We start from the raw sequence: 15,732 nt of genomic DNA on the forward strand, positions 1-15,732 counted from the left end.
AAAAATTAATAAAATAAAAACAAAGTGTCTCAAATGTGCTGGTTTAGGTTTGTGGGGAACAAATGCAGTTAAAAGGTTTTTTTTTTTCAGATTTTGGAGAGTACGAGCAAAGAAGGTAAAATTAAACAACTTAGTCGAAGTTTATGTGTGAAGTTTGTATATGCCTCTATTTTTTATTGTGGTAAAATATACATAACAACATTCCATTTTCAAGTGTACAGTTCTGTGGCATTTAAGTATGTTTATATTGTTTGTGCAGCCATATATAGTTCTTAAAATATGCATTGGTCTGCTAGGACTGTCATAAAATGCTACCGACTGGGTGGCTTACACAACAAAAATTTATTTTCTCGCAGTTTTAGAGACTGGAAATTCAAGATTAGGGTGTTGGCAGGTTTTGTTTCTCCTGAGGCATCTCTCTCTTGCAGATGGCCTGCCCTCTGTGTGTACATACCTTGTGTCTCTTAGAATGATACCAGTTGGGCCGGGCGCAGTGGCGCACGTCTGTAATCCTAGAACTCTGGGAGGCCAAAATGGGTGAATCACTTGAGGTCAGGAGTTCGAGACCAGCCTGGCCAATATGGTGAACCCCTGTCTCTACTTAAAAAAAAAAAAAAAAATACAAAAATTAGCCAGGCATGGTGGCGTGTGCCTGTAGTCCCAGCTACTTGGGAGGCTGAGGCATGAGAATCGCTTGAACCTAGGAGGCAGAGTTGGCAGTGAGCCTCCGTCTCAAAAAAAAAAAAAAAAAAGAAAGACACCAGTCATAACTTGATTCCTGAAAGGCCCTTGCTCTAATGTCATATTTGGGATGAAGTTCAATATAAGAAATTTGGGGGGAGACACAGTTCAGTTCATAACATCTTTTATATAGAGGTGCTTCCAGTTTATCTCCTTGAGAACCTGCTATCTTCAATTTATTAATTTCCTGTGGTTGCTCTAACAAATTACCACAAACTGGTTGGTTTAAAACAATAGAAATTAATTCTCTCACAGTTCTGGAGGCCAGAAGTTCTAAATCAGTATTATTGGGCCAAAATCAAGGTGATGGCAGGGCTTTGTTCCTTCTGGAGGGAGGCTGTAGAAGAGAATCCATTACTTGCTTCTCCCTAATACTGGTGGGTGCTGGCATTCCTGACTCTGGCTCATGTCCCTCCAGTCTTCAAAGGCAGCATTTTCAGTTCTCTCTGCCATGTCGTTGTCTTCTTTTTTGCAGAGAGTCTTACTGTGTTGCCCAGGCTGAATTGCAGTGACATGATCTTGGCTCATTGCAACCTCCGCCTCCTTCAAGCAAGATTCTCCTGCGTCAGCCTTCTGAGTAGCTGGGACTACAGGTGTGTGCCACCATGCCCAGCTGATTTTTGTATTTTTAGTAGAGATGGGGTTTCACCATGTTGGCCAGGCTGGTCTCAAACTCCTGACCTCAGGTCATTTGCCCACCTCGGCCTCCCAAAGTGCTGGGATTACAGGTGTGAGCCACTGTACTTAGCCTCTCTGCTGTGTCTTCTCATTGCCTTCAGTGTGTGTCTCGTTCTTATAAGGATACATGTGATTGCGTTATGACCCACCCAGATAATTCAGAATAATCTCCCCTCTCGAGATCCTTGATTTAATCATATCTGAAAAGACTTTTTTTTTTTTTTTGCCATGTGAGGTAACATTCTCAGGTTTCAGGGATCAGGGTGTGGAATCTTTTGTGGGGCGATTGTTCAGCTTATCCCACTCAGTCGTTTATAGTAGACTTTTAATATTCTTACTTTGATTTTATAGTTTAGTTTTTAACAGGCCCCCATGTCCAGTTCTGGGTTGATGGGAGATGATGGCGTTGGGTGGCAGAGAAAGTATCTCATCTTTTCTAGATACTATGCAGAAAATTCTAGGTCTGTGGTTCTGGGAAGGACAAATCAGAGATGATAGTGAGTATGGAAATAAAACAAAGTAATCTAGCTTGATAACAGAGGTAGGTATGGTGGTGCTATTTTTTAAATAATAGAGAATTTAGAAGAGTCACAAGCTAGTTTCAGGTATGGGGAGGAGAGGATGTGTAGAGTTTCAGAACTTCTGAAATATGATAAAATTAGTAATGGTAGGTATGTTTTTGGCAAATCAGTGGATTGTTGGAGTAGAAGTCACTTTATACTAAATTAAGGATTAAGTTGAAGCTGGAAAGTATTGATAAATTCTATTCTCTAGAATAAGGGTGCTTGGCATTTAGTAAGTACTTAATCAGTGTTGGCTATTATGAGAATTACTATTAGTATATACTTTCATGTGTTACAATACTATAACATTTTTGTCTTCAGCTGTTTGGTGTACGTCTTGATATGTACATAATATTAAATAAATACTGATCTAGAAAGATGTGTGTTTTGTTAATTATTTTAATTATTGCCATTGCCATACTATTAAAATTAATGAAAACAATTTATTGTAGATTGTTTTTAAAAAAAGAATTAGAAAGTTTCGATTTCTCATTTGAATAGATTACTATTTCTCAAAAAAACCAGTGGGATTGTGGGGGGGCACTTAGCAATAGTTTCCTAAAGATTAAAATGATCATATTCTAGTTGAATGCTTTTTTTATATCAAGAAATATAATTTGATTTGTGGTTTTTCATTTAAAATCGTAGTGTATTGTAGCTATAGTTATTCATGCTTGACACAAAAAATTAAACCTTGGTCTTTGTATGTGTTCTTTCAGGTTTGATTTAATTTTGGATGAGATTGTTCTTGCAGCAAGATGTTAATAAGACAAAATCTAGGTAAGCAGAAGACTGCTTTGTTAAATGTACATATCGAGGTAGGAATAATACAAAAAAATTATGTCTTAAAAATGTGGTGTTGAGTTCAGAACCAAAGAGTTTTTAAATAAAATTTTGAAATGCAAATAACTGTCTTTTTGATACACTTGGTCCAGTTGATTTGATGGGAGTAAAATTACAGCGATCAAATTGTGGAACTAAATTTTTAGTTTCCTCCTTTTGTGTTGAAGTTAGCTAAAGCATTCAGGTTTCCTGTGAATATTCTAACATGTTAGAAAATCAAGTTAATGTTTGGTTCAGCCACTCTTCAAATTGAACTCTCACCACTTCAGTAAGACATTTATTGTATCACTTCATTGTTTTCTCCTTTGTTGATAAAGTATATGAATAGTCATTGTTTTTGTGAATTTTGCTTCGTTATTACTGTTAAGGAAACACTTTCCCAAATGGGACATTTGCCAAATTGTGATTTCTTTCTGTTAATATAGTATTCAAAATTGTAAATTATTGTTTTAATGTTTTCCTAGTGGGTGTCTCTACTGAATGACCTCTCTAATACAGCATTCTGATTAGCTTTCTAAGGCTGTTCACTTTCAAAAAGTTGAATTGGCATCATGTACTTTTGGTCTGGTATGTGAAAGAATGCTTTTAAATAATATAAGCTGTTGACATGTTTTAAAAAGATACATTTACTGTTCATTGGTAAGTGAATATGGCTTCAAAACGGAAACGGGGAAAAAGAACACTGAAAAAATTGGAGTTAGCTTGGTTTTCCCTCTAACCAGATGTTTCAGCTGTCAAAAATTTGCTGATCTCAGTGTTTGTTAAAGAAAAAAAAAGAAGTCTAGGATGAAAAGTGCTGTAGTTCAGTAATATGCACTGAAAGAAATCTCAGTCAGTGGTTTGGGCATGTTTTGAAGCAAAATTTTCCTTTTATTGCTATTATATAATAATAGTAGTGGTAGTTTGAAGAGTACTTATTGTGCTCTAAATTCTATAAAGTGGTTGTCATACCTTATTGATCATTATAGTACCTCCTATTGTGTAGAAAAATTTTATTTTTTGCTTCATAGTGGACTATTTTTCTTTAGGAAGAATAATTTACTTTTGTAGCATTTATTAGAAATAACACTTGCCTATATATCCTCTTACAGTGGAGAAGAAGCCAGACTTTTGTACTTGAAGGTCTTATTAGGGATTTGTTTTCTAGTTGAATATACAGTGTCTGTTAGAACTTTTGTTCTGATTTTCTATGTTTGATATTGCTTGTGGGATGACACTGGTTTAACTTATTCTGACCTTATTTTCCACCATGCTTATATATGTATTTTTTTCTTTTTTATTATGGTATAGTTTACATATATATAGTAACATAAAATTTGAGGTATAGAGCTGAATGACTTTTCACATACACATTTATACATGTAACCGCCACCTAGATCAAGATACAGAACATTTCATTACTTTAGAAAGTTTCTTGTGCTTTCCCCGCTTCCAATCCAATAGCTTTTTTCCCCTGAAGTAATCATCTTTCTGAATTCTGTCAGCATAATTTAGTTTTGCCTGTTCTAGGATTTTATGTATAGTATGTACTCTTGAATCTGGCTTTTTCATTTGACATAATGTTCTTGAGCTTCGTCTATGTTGTGACTGTATCAGCAGTTCATTATTTTTTATTGCTGTTTTATTTTTAGTAATATTCCATTGTATGAACACACTACAAAGTATTTATGTTTTCTCTGTGATTTGGTTTATTGGATTTTCCATATCTCTGTTCCTACTTGCTAACTTTTCTATACTCTTTTCCTTCTTCTACCTGTCTCTTTAACTGTCCCCCATCACTTTCGGAATAAAATGTAGTAAACCCTATAACACGGCATGCAGTTATCTTACTGTAGCTATGCCAGAATGCTGAGGATTATATGAATAAACTAAGTATGATGTTTCATATTCCTAGTTCTAGTCCTAGGTGCTTGTTGTCACTTTCCCTCACCCCGTGCCTCCCCAATTGCCAGAGCCCTCTCTGCTAGTTGTCAGCTGATCTTCTGAAATAGCCTATCTGAAGCATCGTCTGATCCTTTAAGCCAGGCCTGGGCATAGTTTGTCTTCTTTATTAGACTATGAGTTTGAAGGTAGATACCATCCATGTCTCATTTATCTTAGTAGCACAGTGCTGGGAATACTGTGTGCATTCAGTAAATGTTTTGTTAAACATGGATCAATGAAAAGTGTTCTTTTCTCCCAGGCAAATAGAGATTCAGAATGCTAGCTGGAATGGAATTGGGGGCATTGGCACTTCAGTTGCTGTTGGGCCATAGGAAGGAGCCACTGAGGACAATCCAGAGACAGCATTATAGACATTTTAGAAAGAGAAATAAATTATTTCCCAAGTCTTCTTTCAATCCAGTTGAAATACAATGGCTAGTAAAATATTCTTAGTTCAGACCTAAAGTAAGACTGTCATTGTTGATTTTGATTAGCATTTCCAAGTGGAGGTATTAATCCATGTTGCAAAAATTTGAAGTGTTTGCTATGAAGAGTGTTTTCTTTGTGGGTTTGTACTAGTTATTTCTTTAAAGATTTTGAAAGGTAGACTAATACAAGTAGAAGATTGGGAACACTAGTCACACATGTAAGAAGTGAAGAAAACTTTTCCTCATTTCTCTGAAGGTAAAAAACTGTTAGGATGGAGGAAGAAATTGTAGAATTATAGCCTGGAACTGTGGTAACATTTTTGATTCCCACAACTGAGGAAGCTTGCTATTTGTTGAAAGGTATTTAAATTTTTTTTTTTTTTGTAGATATGTAATATAACATATATGAACAATGTACTTTTTCTGTTTTGTTTTTGAGGCGGAGTTTTGCTCCTGTTGCCCAGGTGGGAATGCAGTGGTGCAATCTCAGCTCACTGCAACCTCTGCCTCCTGGGTTCAAGCAATTCTCCTGCCTCAGCTTCCCAAGTAGCTGGGATTACAGGCATGTGATACCACACCCGGCTAAATTTGTGTTTTTAAGTAGAGATGGTGTTTCACCATGTTCGTCAGGCTAGTCTCAAACTCCTGACCTCAGGTGATCCACCCTCCTTGGCCTGCCAAAGTTCTGGGATTACAGGTGTGAGCCACTGCACCCAGCCTAAACAATATACTTTCTTAAGAAATAACACACTTCTTAAATTTTAAAGCATTTTGGCTAGTGGGTTTTTTTTGTTTTTTTGTTTTTTTCCTGTGTTTGAAATTTGGCTAGTTGGGTTGACTGTAGTAATCATCTGTAGATTTTTATACCTGAAGCTTGATTGCCCTCTAGCAAGTCCAAAGCAAGAAAAGGTTCTTCCCCACTGGGATCAATTTGTTGCTTTTCCTTTCTGTAGCTTCTGCCATAATGTTTGAACACAGAGTTGGACATTGACCTTTTCTTATGCTGTTCCTTCTGTCTTCCCACAAGGATTTTCTTAGACATAGATTCTTAACCGTATATAGACCTTGGTTCTTTTTTTTTTCTTTTTTTCTTTTTAATCCTGGATGTGAACTGTGTTTAGTCCTGTTGTTGGTTAGGGTTGAGGAGCCAGAGAAATTTAACCTTGAGATTGCCTAACTTACATGTCTCCACAAATATTTTAGACTAATTTTTCTTCTCAGAGGCTGCTAGCTGTACCTCAGTTGCAGAGTCTTCCTCTTCATTTTGTGCTTCAGTATTTAACATAGGCAGCTGCTGCTAAGACTGCAGAATCCCCGAATCTAAGAATTTGAAATTCTTTATGGATATTTGTCTTAGATTAATTTATCTAGTTTCTAACTTAACCTCTCTGTACTTGTTTCTTTAGTAGCACTGTAGATGTGCTGCCCTTTGTTGTAGCATGAAAAAGAAAACTTCTAAATTAATACAGTTCTTTGTTCTTCATTCTAGATGAGATTATACAACATACATTGACCCTTTCCAGCTGTATTGCCAAGTAACAGTATTTAGTATTTCACTTTTTTTTTTTTTTAAGACAAAGTTTTGCTCTTGTCGCCCAGGCTGGAGTACAGTGGCGCAATTTCGACTCCCTGCAGCCTTGCCTCCTGAGTTCATGTGATTCTCCTGCCTCAGCCTCCTGAGTAGCTGGGACTACAGGTGCATGCCACCTCACCTGGCTAATTTCAGTATTTTTAGTAGAGATGGGGTTTCACTGTGTTGACCACGCTGGTCTCTAACTCCTGACCTCAGGCAATCCACCAGCCTCAGCCTCCCAAAGTGCTGGGATGATAGGCGTTAGCCACTGCACCCAGCCACATTTAGTATTTTCAAAATGTAAATTTTTTATAAAAGTCACATGTGACTTTATGAGCAAATAGTATGGCAGTGTTTAAAGTAAAAAGTAAAACTCTTACCTCCCAGCCAGCACTGTACTCCCCATAACTTACCAAAAATAGCTGGTATGTATTCTACATCTTTCTCTTTCTGCTTATCAATATATTTTGGACATTTTTCCATATATGTACCACATTTATTATAACTGTTACCTTATTAATATTTAAGTAAATCTCAGGATTTTTTGCCTGTATATAAGTACTGCTGCAATAAATATTTTTGATTATATCAATGGGAGTGTGTGAGAGTGTCAGGATAATTTGTAGCAGTAGATTGCTGGGTCAAGGATATGTGCCCTTTAACTTCTGATATAATAAAACTGCAATGAGGTTGTATCACTTAATATTCTTATTGCTAGTTTATGAGAATATCTATTTTCCCACATTCTGCTAAATATTTGTTTTATCCTTGCTAGTCTAATTGGCAGAAAGTAGTATTTATTTTACTGTGCATTTTTTAAATTGTGAGAGTGCTCAAAGGTTTGAAATATCACCTTCATTACAACTTAAATTCTATTGGAGAATATATGTGAAGATTTTTATTTTTTGCTGTTAAGTCCATCAGTTCCATCAATTAACATACCTTTGTGTTTTAGGTATTACAGTCAAAGTTAATATTGAATAATCAGATTATTTGCCTTTTTTTCCCTTCATACTATTTTTTTTAGGATAAATGTTTCCTTATGGCAAATTTATTTATAGTTTGCTACAAACTAACATCAGCATAGCCTGTAAATAAAAAGAAAATAAAAGCCATTACTAAATATTAGGTTCATTAGGTCTAGATTAATAGCAGTCTGCTTAAAATCTATTGTCTTTTACAACTCAAGCATTAGAATGCTTCTTTGTAGTTATTTTTTACTATTCTTATTATGTATGATAAGCTACAGTTATTAGTCTTAATTCCAGCTTTAATATGAGTGAACTCCTTTTTTTTTTGAAGTATTTAATTCCAGAAAACTTAAATACTTAAATTTACAACCGTAAAAAAAGAGCCGAGAAAATCCTTAATGTTACTGTGATAGATTTCTCTGAGTTATTTTTACAAATTGGCATCTTTTGGTATTTTTAAAATAGTATTCTCTAGTGTGATGCTTTTATTCCTAGGTATGTTTATAGTACTATGCCATATTATATAAGGGATTTGAGCATCTGTGGATTTTGGTATCTGGGGGGTTGTCCTGAAACCAATCCCCTTCAGATGTGAAGGGTCAACTGTATATCTGTCTCTCTTGATCTACATCTCTTAAAACTCACCCTTGGTTTCACTGTGCTGTTAAATTTGTTTAAAGGGAGGCTACATTGTTCTCTTTTGAAGTTGAGCTGTCAGTAGTTTTTCCAAAGAAAGTTTCATAAGCCTTGCTTGGGTTTAGTATAAAAGTTTCTATCCAAATCTGAAATGTTTTTAAACCTAACAAAGACTAAGTAGCCAGTATCATTCCAATGTGTGAACAGGAAACCATGAAACTGCTCCTTTAGACCAAAGAATTTTGCCATGGCTATACTTTAGCCTTCTATGATTGGTCTAAACTGTAAATAAAAGTGCTAAATAAAACAAGGCAATCAGTAAGCCTTTACTGAAATCTAATATTCTAGGCACTGTGCTATATGTTAGGGATGCATAATTAGTCATTAGAATTCCCAGTATCATTCAACTAATTATAGTACAAATGATGAACACAATACTGCCAAGTCTGAGTAGTACAGCGTAGTAGTAGGCCTGAGGAGGACGTTTTTAAGGAAGAAGTCAGGAAAGGCTTCATAGAGCAAGATATCATTTAGAGTTGAAAAAAAATAGAATTTTCACCTTGGGAAAATATGGGCAGATGGGGCACGAACTAAAGCTCTTATTTTAGTTTCTAGACATTATTTCGTAAAAATAGTTTCATTTAACTGGATGTCCATATTGCCAGAGTTGCTGGCAGTTTCTTAAATGTACTGAAGTTTACATTTTACCACAGCTTAGGAATTTATTATTTGAACTGTTTCCTTGTGCTATTTTTTTCAAACTGTGGAAACAAGTTTATTTTTTTGAATCTACCAAGAAATAAATGATACCGTGAAAACTTTCATCCTCATTATTTTGATTATTATAATATTACACTTAAGGGTAAGAGATTCAGAAATAATAAATGACTGGCTTGAGGTTAGGTAGGTAATTGCAGAGGCAGAATTGGAACCTAAGTCTTCTGATGTCTGATTTACTATTCTTTTGAGATGACCATTAAAGTAGATATTTGAGACCAGGAGGGGTGGCTCACATCTGTAATCCCAGCACTTTGGGAGGGTGAGGCAGGTGAATCGCCTGACGTCAGGAGTTCAAGAGCAGCCTGGCCAACATAGTGAAATCCCGTCTCTACTAAAAATACAAAAATTAGCTGAGTGTGATGGCAGGCGCCTGTAATCCCAGCTGCTTGGGAGGCTGAGGCAGGAGAATCAGTCACTTGAACCTGGGAGACAGAGGTTGCAGTGAGCCGAGATCGCGCCATTGCACTCCAGCCTGGGAGACAGAATGAGACTCTGTCTCAAAAAAAAAAAAAAAGTAGATATTTGAAACTTTTACGGTCTTCTAACTAGGCTGAAGCCAGTGGGCTTAGTAAATTTTTGTTTAATATTTTATTGATTTGTCTGATGTGTTATGAATTGGTGATTGTAATTAAGTTGGTTTTAGATCACACTTTACTAGTCTGAGGAGAAAAGATAACTAAATAAGTAATTTTAATCAAGTATCATTAGTATTGTGATAGTCTCTGTTCCTGGAAGGCAAGGGCCATGTCTGTTTTATTTATTAAGATATATATTCAGTACTTTATTATAGCTAATACTTTACTCATAGTAGACGTTTAATAAATATGTATTTAATGACTGGATGGAAATATGGCAAGGCCTCCCAGAAGTGACACTTAAACTGAAACTTGGAGGAACTGTTGGTGATTAATGTAGATAAAAAATATGGGGAAGGCCTGTTAGCAGAAGAAATAGCATGTACAAAGGATGAGAGGTAACAGAAAGGGAAGATTGCTGGAACTGAAAGAAATGTAAGTTTTGAATGTAGAGCTCACTGTGGGGTGTGGATGTGGGGAGTGGCTAGTGTCAAGAGAGAAGATGAGAGAGTAAGACTAGGCCATTTTATTGAGGCTTTTGTAAACCGTTGAAGGAGTTTAAATGTGAGGAAATGGTTTTATTCTATCTGTTTTAGCAAACGAACCTAATTAAAATGGGGAGAACAGATCACAGGGAAAGCTAGATTGGATTCAGGATGACTGGTTAGTATGGGGAGCATGCTAGCCTGACTTGAGAGTGGTAGAAGTGGGGATAGAAAGATGTGGTTGGATTTGAGAGAGATTTAGACAACAAAAGAGACCAGCTTTGGTGGTTAATTGTAATGGAGGTGGGAGTGGGAGAATAAGGAAGGAGTTAAGGATGACTCATGTTTCTAGCTGGGCAGTAGTGCTGTGTTATTCACAGATAGGTACTGTGAAGAAGAACATTTGGAGAGAACAAGAGCTACATTTTAGATGTATTAAGCTTTAAGTAGCTCAGGACTTCTGATTAGAAATGTCAGGTGGCAGTTAGATATGAGACCTGTAACTTGAGATGTGAGAATCGTCAGCATGAAATCTTAATGTCCCTCGAATTCTGTTTTTTTTTTTTTTTTTTTTTGAGACAAGTCTTGCTGTATCCCCCAGGCTGGAGTGCAGTGGTGTGATCTTGGCTCACTGCAACCTTCACCTCCCGGGTACAAACGATGCTCATGCCTCAGCCTGTGGTTACCGGCGCCTGCCACCATGCCCAGGTAATTTTTGTATTTTTAGTAGAGATGGGTTTTGCCGTGTTGGCCAGGCTGGTCTCGAACTCCTGACCTCAGGTGATCTACCCGCCTCGGCCTCCCAAAGTGCTGGGATTACAGGCGTGAGCCACCACGCCTGATTCATTTTTTAATTCTAATATCTTTCTGCAAGATATTACAAAGCATGTTTATACATTAAATGTTCTATTGACCTAAAGATTGCTCCATGTAGACTTATGAGCTGCTGTTTTTATTAGAGATTTTGGCCTCTGCTTATTGTTAATTGAACAGGATTTAATACCATTAGTGAATAATTATGCTACTGATGGCAAAAGTCTTACCAAAAATATTGAATGGCTAAGGGTGTATTGAATGTATTAAATCTTAGATTTATATTAGTGTGTCTAAGTAGCTGAATAGAAATCCTAATATTTGATAATGCAAATATTTTCCACCCTGAATAGCAAAGTTTAGGTTAAAGTGATCCTGTGGTCTTTAGATTAATCATGATTCAACAAACTATTAGGATAAAAGTTACACACAACAGTATGATCTTGCCTACCTTGTTAACCATTATATATACTCACTGTCTAGAGCAGTTCTTGGCACAGAGGTCCTCAATATTTGTTGAGTAATCAATCAGTATTGACATGCAATGCTTTAATATCTAATCAAATTTTATTTTTTGTCAGGTTACAGCAATGGCAGACTGACTTTTTTAGTTCTTAAAAAGAGTCTTATCCTCAACTTAAGGAATTATATTTTCATTTGAGCAATATTTTCCCCCTTAAATTACTCTTGAACTATTCATATTTATGCCACCTTCTTTCTATATACTTTGCTTCCAACCAACGGACACATTTCTGTTTCTAATCAGAACACTTTTACTGACATTTATGAAACATGTCTTCTAGTAAAAACAGTTTGGACATTTTCACTTGTGTATTCTGACATGACCATGTCTAATGGTGATTCGTCACCTTTGCTTTCAAAACCTATTCTTGCTAATGGGATTACCATTCTCTCGTCATCGAGCTCAGAATCTCTCCAAATATTTGTATTGCTTATCTTCTGTTATAAAGATTTGGTCAGTTATTAAGTCTTTTTGCTTTTACTTCGGCGATATAGCATGTATTTATCTTTTTCTTTCTATTCCCAACACTCATCTTGGATGATGTGTCTGTGTTCATTTCATTTGGATAAGACCATTTGATTCAACTTTTTAGGAAGTTACCTTAATTATATTGTTCAAAAACATTAATTACTCCTTAAGAATAAATTTTAATTCTTAGATGTTATATCTAGGAGCTTCCAAATTTATGTTCTAATCAACAGTTTTATCTCCTGCTATTCTTCAGTAAGCATTTTGCTGCAGCCTGATTATCATTGTTATATGAAAAAACCCTCACTTTCATCTTTACTCATACCTTCTTTACCAGTCTCATCCTCAGTTTATCTCTACCCTTGAAATCTAACTCATCCAAGAAAGCTTAGCTCAAATCCTGCCTCTGCCTTGATGGGGTGACATAGTCCCTGGTATATGGGATGTAGTTCTGGTATATTTCCTCACCCATCCCTAGATTCATGGTGGAGATCTCTCTAACCAAGACAGATTAATAAGAGAAGTGCATACAAATTTATTTAATAAAAATTTTGCATGACATGAGAGACTTCAGATATGAAGACTTGGCAAAACAACAGAGAGCTGTATTACTATGGACAGTCATGCAGGAGAATGATTAGAGGACAAAAGGGTATGATCTAATGGTGATAAACTGGGGTGGAGTTAGCAAAGCCTGTTTGTTCAGATTCTTCTTGGCATCTCTATGTGACACATCTATAGGGATACCTATCCCATAAGAGTTTTAGGAGAGAAGGGAGAGAAAAAGTCACAGAATGACTTTCCTAGATTTTATGGCCTACTTCAGGGGAGAAAAGAATGAGAAAGAGAGACCTTCCTGCTTCTGCTGTTTTCTCAAATGCCAAGGTGCCATATTTTGGGGGGAGTGTTTCCTACATCTCATTACTGGGAAAGTCACTTTCTCTTGATATTTATGATTGTAAACTGAGCTACCTATTAATTGAATGACTTTAAAGTATAAAAAGATAACGAAGTGCTAAATATTGACATCTCCTGCAACACCCTGTATAGTTGATGGGCTCTTCTATTTTTTAAACTGGTAAAAACAAAAACTGTGGTTACCTTTTATATATATGTATTTTTTAACAGAAGTTTATATGTTTACTCTTTCTATGCTTATCACAGATATTTTTTGTTTGATGGATTAAAAATCAAAACCATTATAAATGCAGACTTATTTAACGTTTATATAGTACTTACTACCTGCCAGACACTGTTATAAGTACTTTTTAAATATTAACTCAATCCTCATTTTACAGATAGCAAAACTAAAATATGAGTTTAGCAATGGAAGAGCTAGGATTTGAATGGAGTAGTATAGCTTGAGAGTCTGTGCTATTAAAGCCTTATGTTATACTGCTCTCAACAGAGTGATAAAATAATTTAGTAAATATTAAAATAATTCAGTGAAATAACGTAAGAAATATTACACAGGAAAATACGTAATTGCATGTATACTCTTATTTATACTCTCACCCATTTTTTCCTGCCCCTCAGGTTATTCTGGAGCAAATCCAGAGATATTTGTTATTTATTGATGTCTACCTCATCCCCATTGGTAATTTTTTTCCAGTTTTTTATTATGGTAAACTATAAGTAACATGAAATTTGCCATTTTAAAGTGTACAGTTCAGTGTTACTGTATACATTTATAATGTACACTCATCACCACCATCCATCTTCATAACTTCTTGTCTTGTAAAACTGAAACTCTATACCCATTAAACAACAATTCCTCCGTTTCTCCTGCTCCTCAGGTCCTGGAAATCACCATTTTTCTGTCTCTTTGAATTTGACTATCTAAGTGTCTCATAAGCAGAATCATATAGTGTTTGTCTTTTTGTGACTGGCTTATTTCACAAGTGTGATGTTTTCAGAGTTCATCCATGTTACAGTATTTTGCAGAATTTCCTCCCATTTTAAGTCTGCATAATACTGCATTGTATATATGTAACACATGTTGTTTATTTGTCCATTGGTGGACACCTGTGTTGCTTCCACCATTTAGCTATTGTGAATAATGTTGCAGTGAACATGGGTGTACAAATATCTCTTCAAGACCTTGCTTTCAATTTTCAGGGATATATACCTAGAAGTGGAATTGCTGGATCATATGGTAATTCTATTTTTAGTTTTTTGAGGAGCCACCATAGTTTTCTGTAGTGGCTGCACCATTTGACATTCCCACCAACAGTGCACAAATGTTCCTATTTCTCTACATCCTTGCCAACACTTGATATTTTGTTTTTGTATTTTGATAGTGGCTATGATGTGTTGTTATGGTTTTGATTTGTATTTGTCTAATAATTAGTGATGTTGAGCATCTTTTCATATGCTTATTGGCCATATGTTTGTCCTTGGAGAAATGTCTGTTCAAGTCTTTTGCCCATTTTTAAATCATGTTGTTTTTCTGTTGAGTTGTAGTTCTGTGTATGTTGTAGATACTACTCCCTTGTTCGATATATGATTTGCAGAGATATTTTCTCCCATTCCATTGGTTCTGTTTACTCTGTATATCTTTTGTTGCACAAAAATTTTTACATTTTCACACAAGTTCAATTAGTCTTTTTTGTTTGTTTGTTTTTTTAGACAGAGTCTCATTGTGTCACCCACGCTGGAGTGCAGTGGTATAATGACTTGGTTCACTGCAACCTCTGCCTCTGGATTCAAGCGATTGTCATGCCTCAGCCTCCTGAGTAGCTGGGACTACAGCACTTATTTGCATGTTTCATTGTTTTCCAGCCTTTATGCTGTATGCTTAAAATGCAAATGGAATAATATAAGAATATAATAATAATGAGAAGTAATACTTGGAAATGTTCTGAGAAATGATGAAAAAAGGGCCTGATTTCTATCTGATTGAAAAGAGATGAGACTTGGGAGAGCAGTCAGACTCCCTCTGTCCTTCCCACCTCTTCTCATCCCCTCCCCTAAGTGCTCTGGCTAGGAATTCTAGTACAATATATGTAGAAGTGGGCTTTTCTTGCCCTGGCATGGTGGCTCACACCTGTAATCCCAGCAGTTTGGGAGGCCGAGGTGGATGGATCATGAGATCAGGAGTTTGAGACCAGCCTAGTCAACATGGTGAAACCCCATCTCTACCAGAAATACAAAAATTAGCTGGATGCGGTTGTATACACCTGTAATCCCGGCTACTCAGGAGACTGAGGCAGGAGAATCACTGAACCCTGTGGTGGAGGTTGCAGTGAGCCGAGATCACGCCATTGCACTTCAACCTGGGTGACATAGTGAGACTCTTACCCCCCACCAAAAAGAAAGAAAGAAAGAAATGGGCTTTTTGTGTATTGCTTTTATTATATTGAAGTAGTTTCCTTCTATTCGTAGTTTGTTGGATCTGGTTATTAACGAAAGGATATTGAATTTTGTCTTTTTTTTTTTTTTTGCATCAATTGCAATGGTCATGGGTTTTGTCCATTGTTTTGTTAATGTGCTGTGTTACATTGATTTTTTTTTAATTTTTTATGTTGAACTACCCTTGGATTCCAGAAATAAATCTCACTTGGTTACAGTGTATAATCCTTTCAATGTGCTGTTGAATTTTGTTTGCTAGTATTTTGTTTGAGGTTCTCAATGTCTTTTCTACCTGGATAAATGAAGGCATACAGATAATTTTCATAATAAAGCCATACTACAGTGTATGTTAATAGTTCAATGGAATGTAAGTAATGTTTT

The 15,732-nt window shown here is 36.0% G+C and overlaps 1 protein-coding gene across 4 annotated transcripts in view; it reads left to right on the plus strand.

Annotated features, from left to right (window-relative positions):
* The window catches only part of ZNF644 (zinc finger protein 644), a 101,038-nt gene that overhangs the window by 30,850 nt on the left and 54,456 nt on the right, over nucleotides 1-15,732 (plus strand). For all 4 annotated transcript variants that reach the window (XM_011956037.1, XM_011956036.1, XM_011956035.1 and 1 more), the window contains one exon: nucleotides 2,702-2,762. In XM_011956037.1, coding sequence (XP_011811427.1) covers nucleotides 2,741-2,762 — 22 coding nt within the window. In that variant the 5' untranslated portion in view covers nucleotides 2,702-2,740. The remainder of the gene's footprint in view (nucleotides 1-2,701; nucleotides 2,763-15,732) is intronic.

This window comes from Colobus angolensis, unplaced genomic scaffold (assembly GCF_000951035.1).
Source record: "Colobus angolensis palliatus isolate OR3802 unplaced genomic scaffold, Cang.pa_1.0 Scaffold41, whole genome shotgun sequence".
NCBI classification, from domain to species: domain Eukaryota; kingdom Metazoa; phylum Chordata; class Mammalia; order Primates; family Cercopithecidae; genus Colobus; species Colobus angolensis.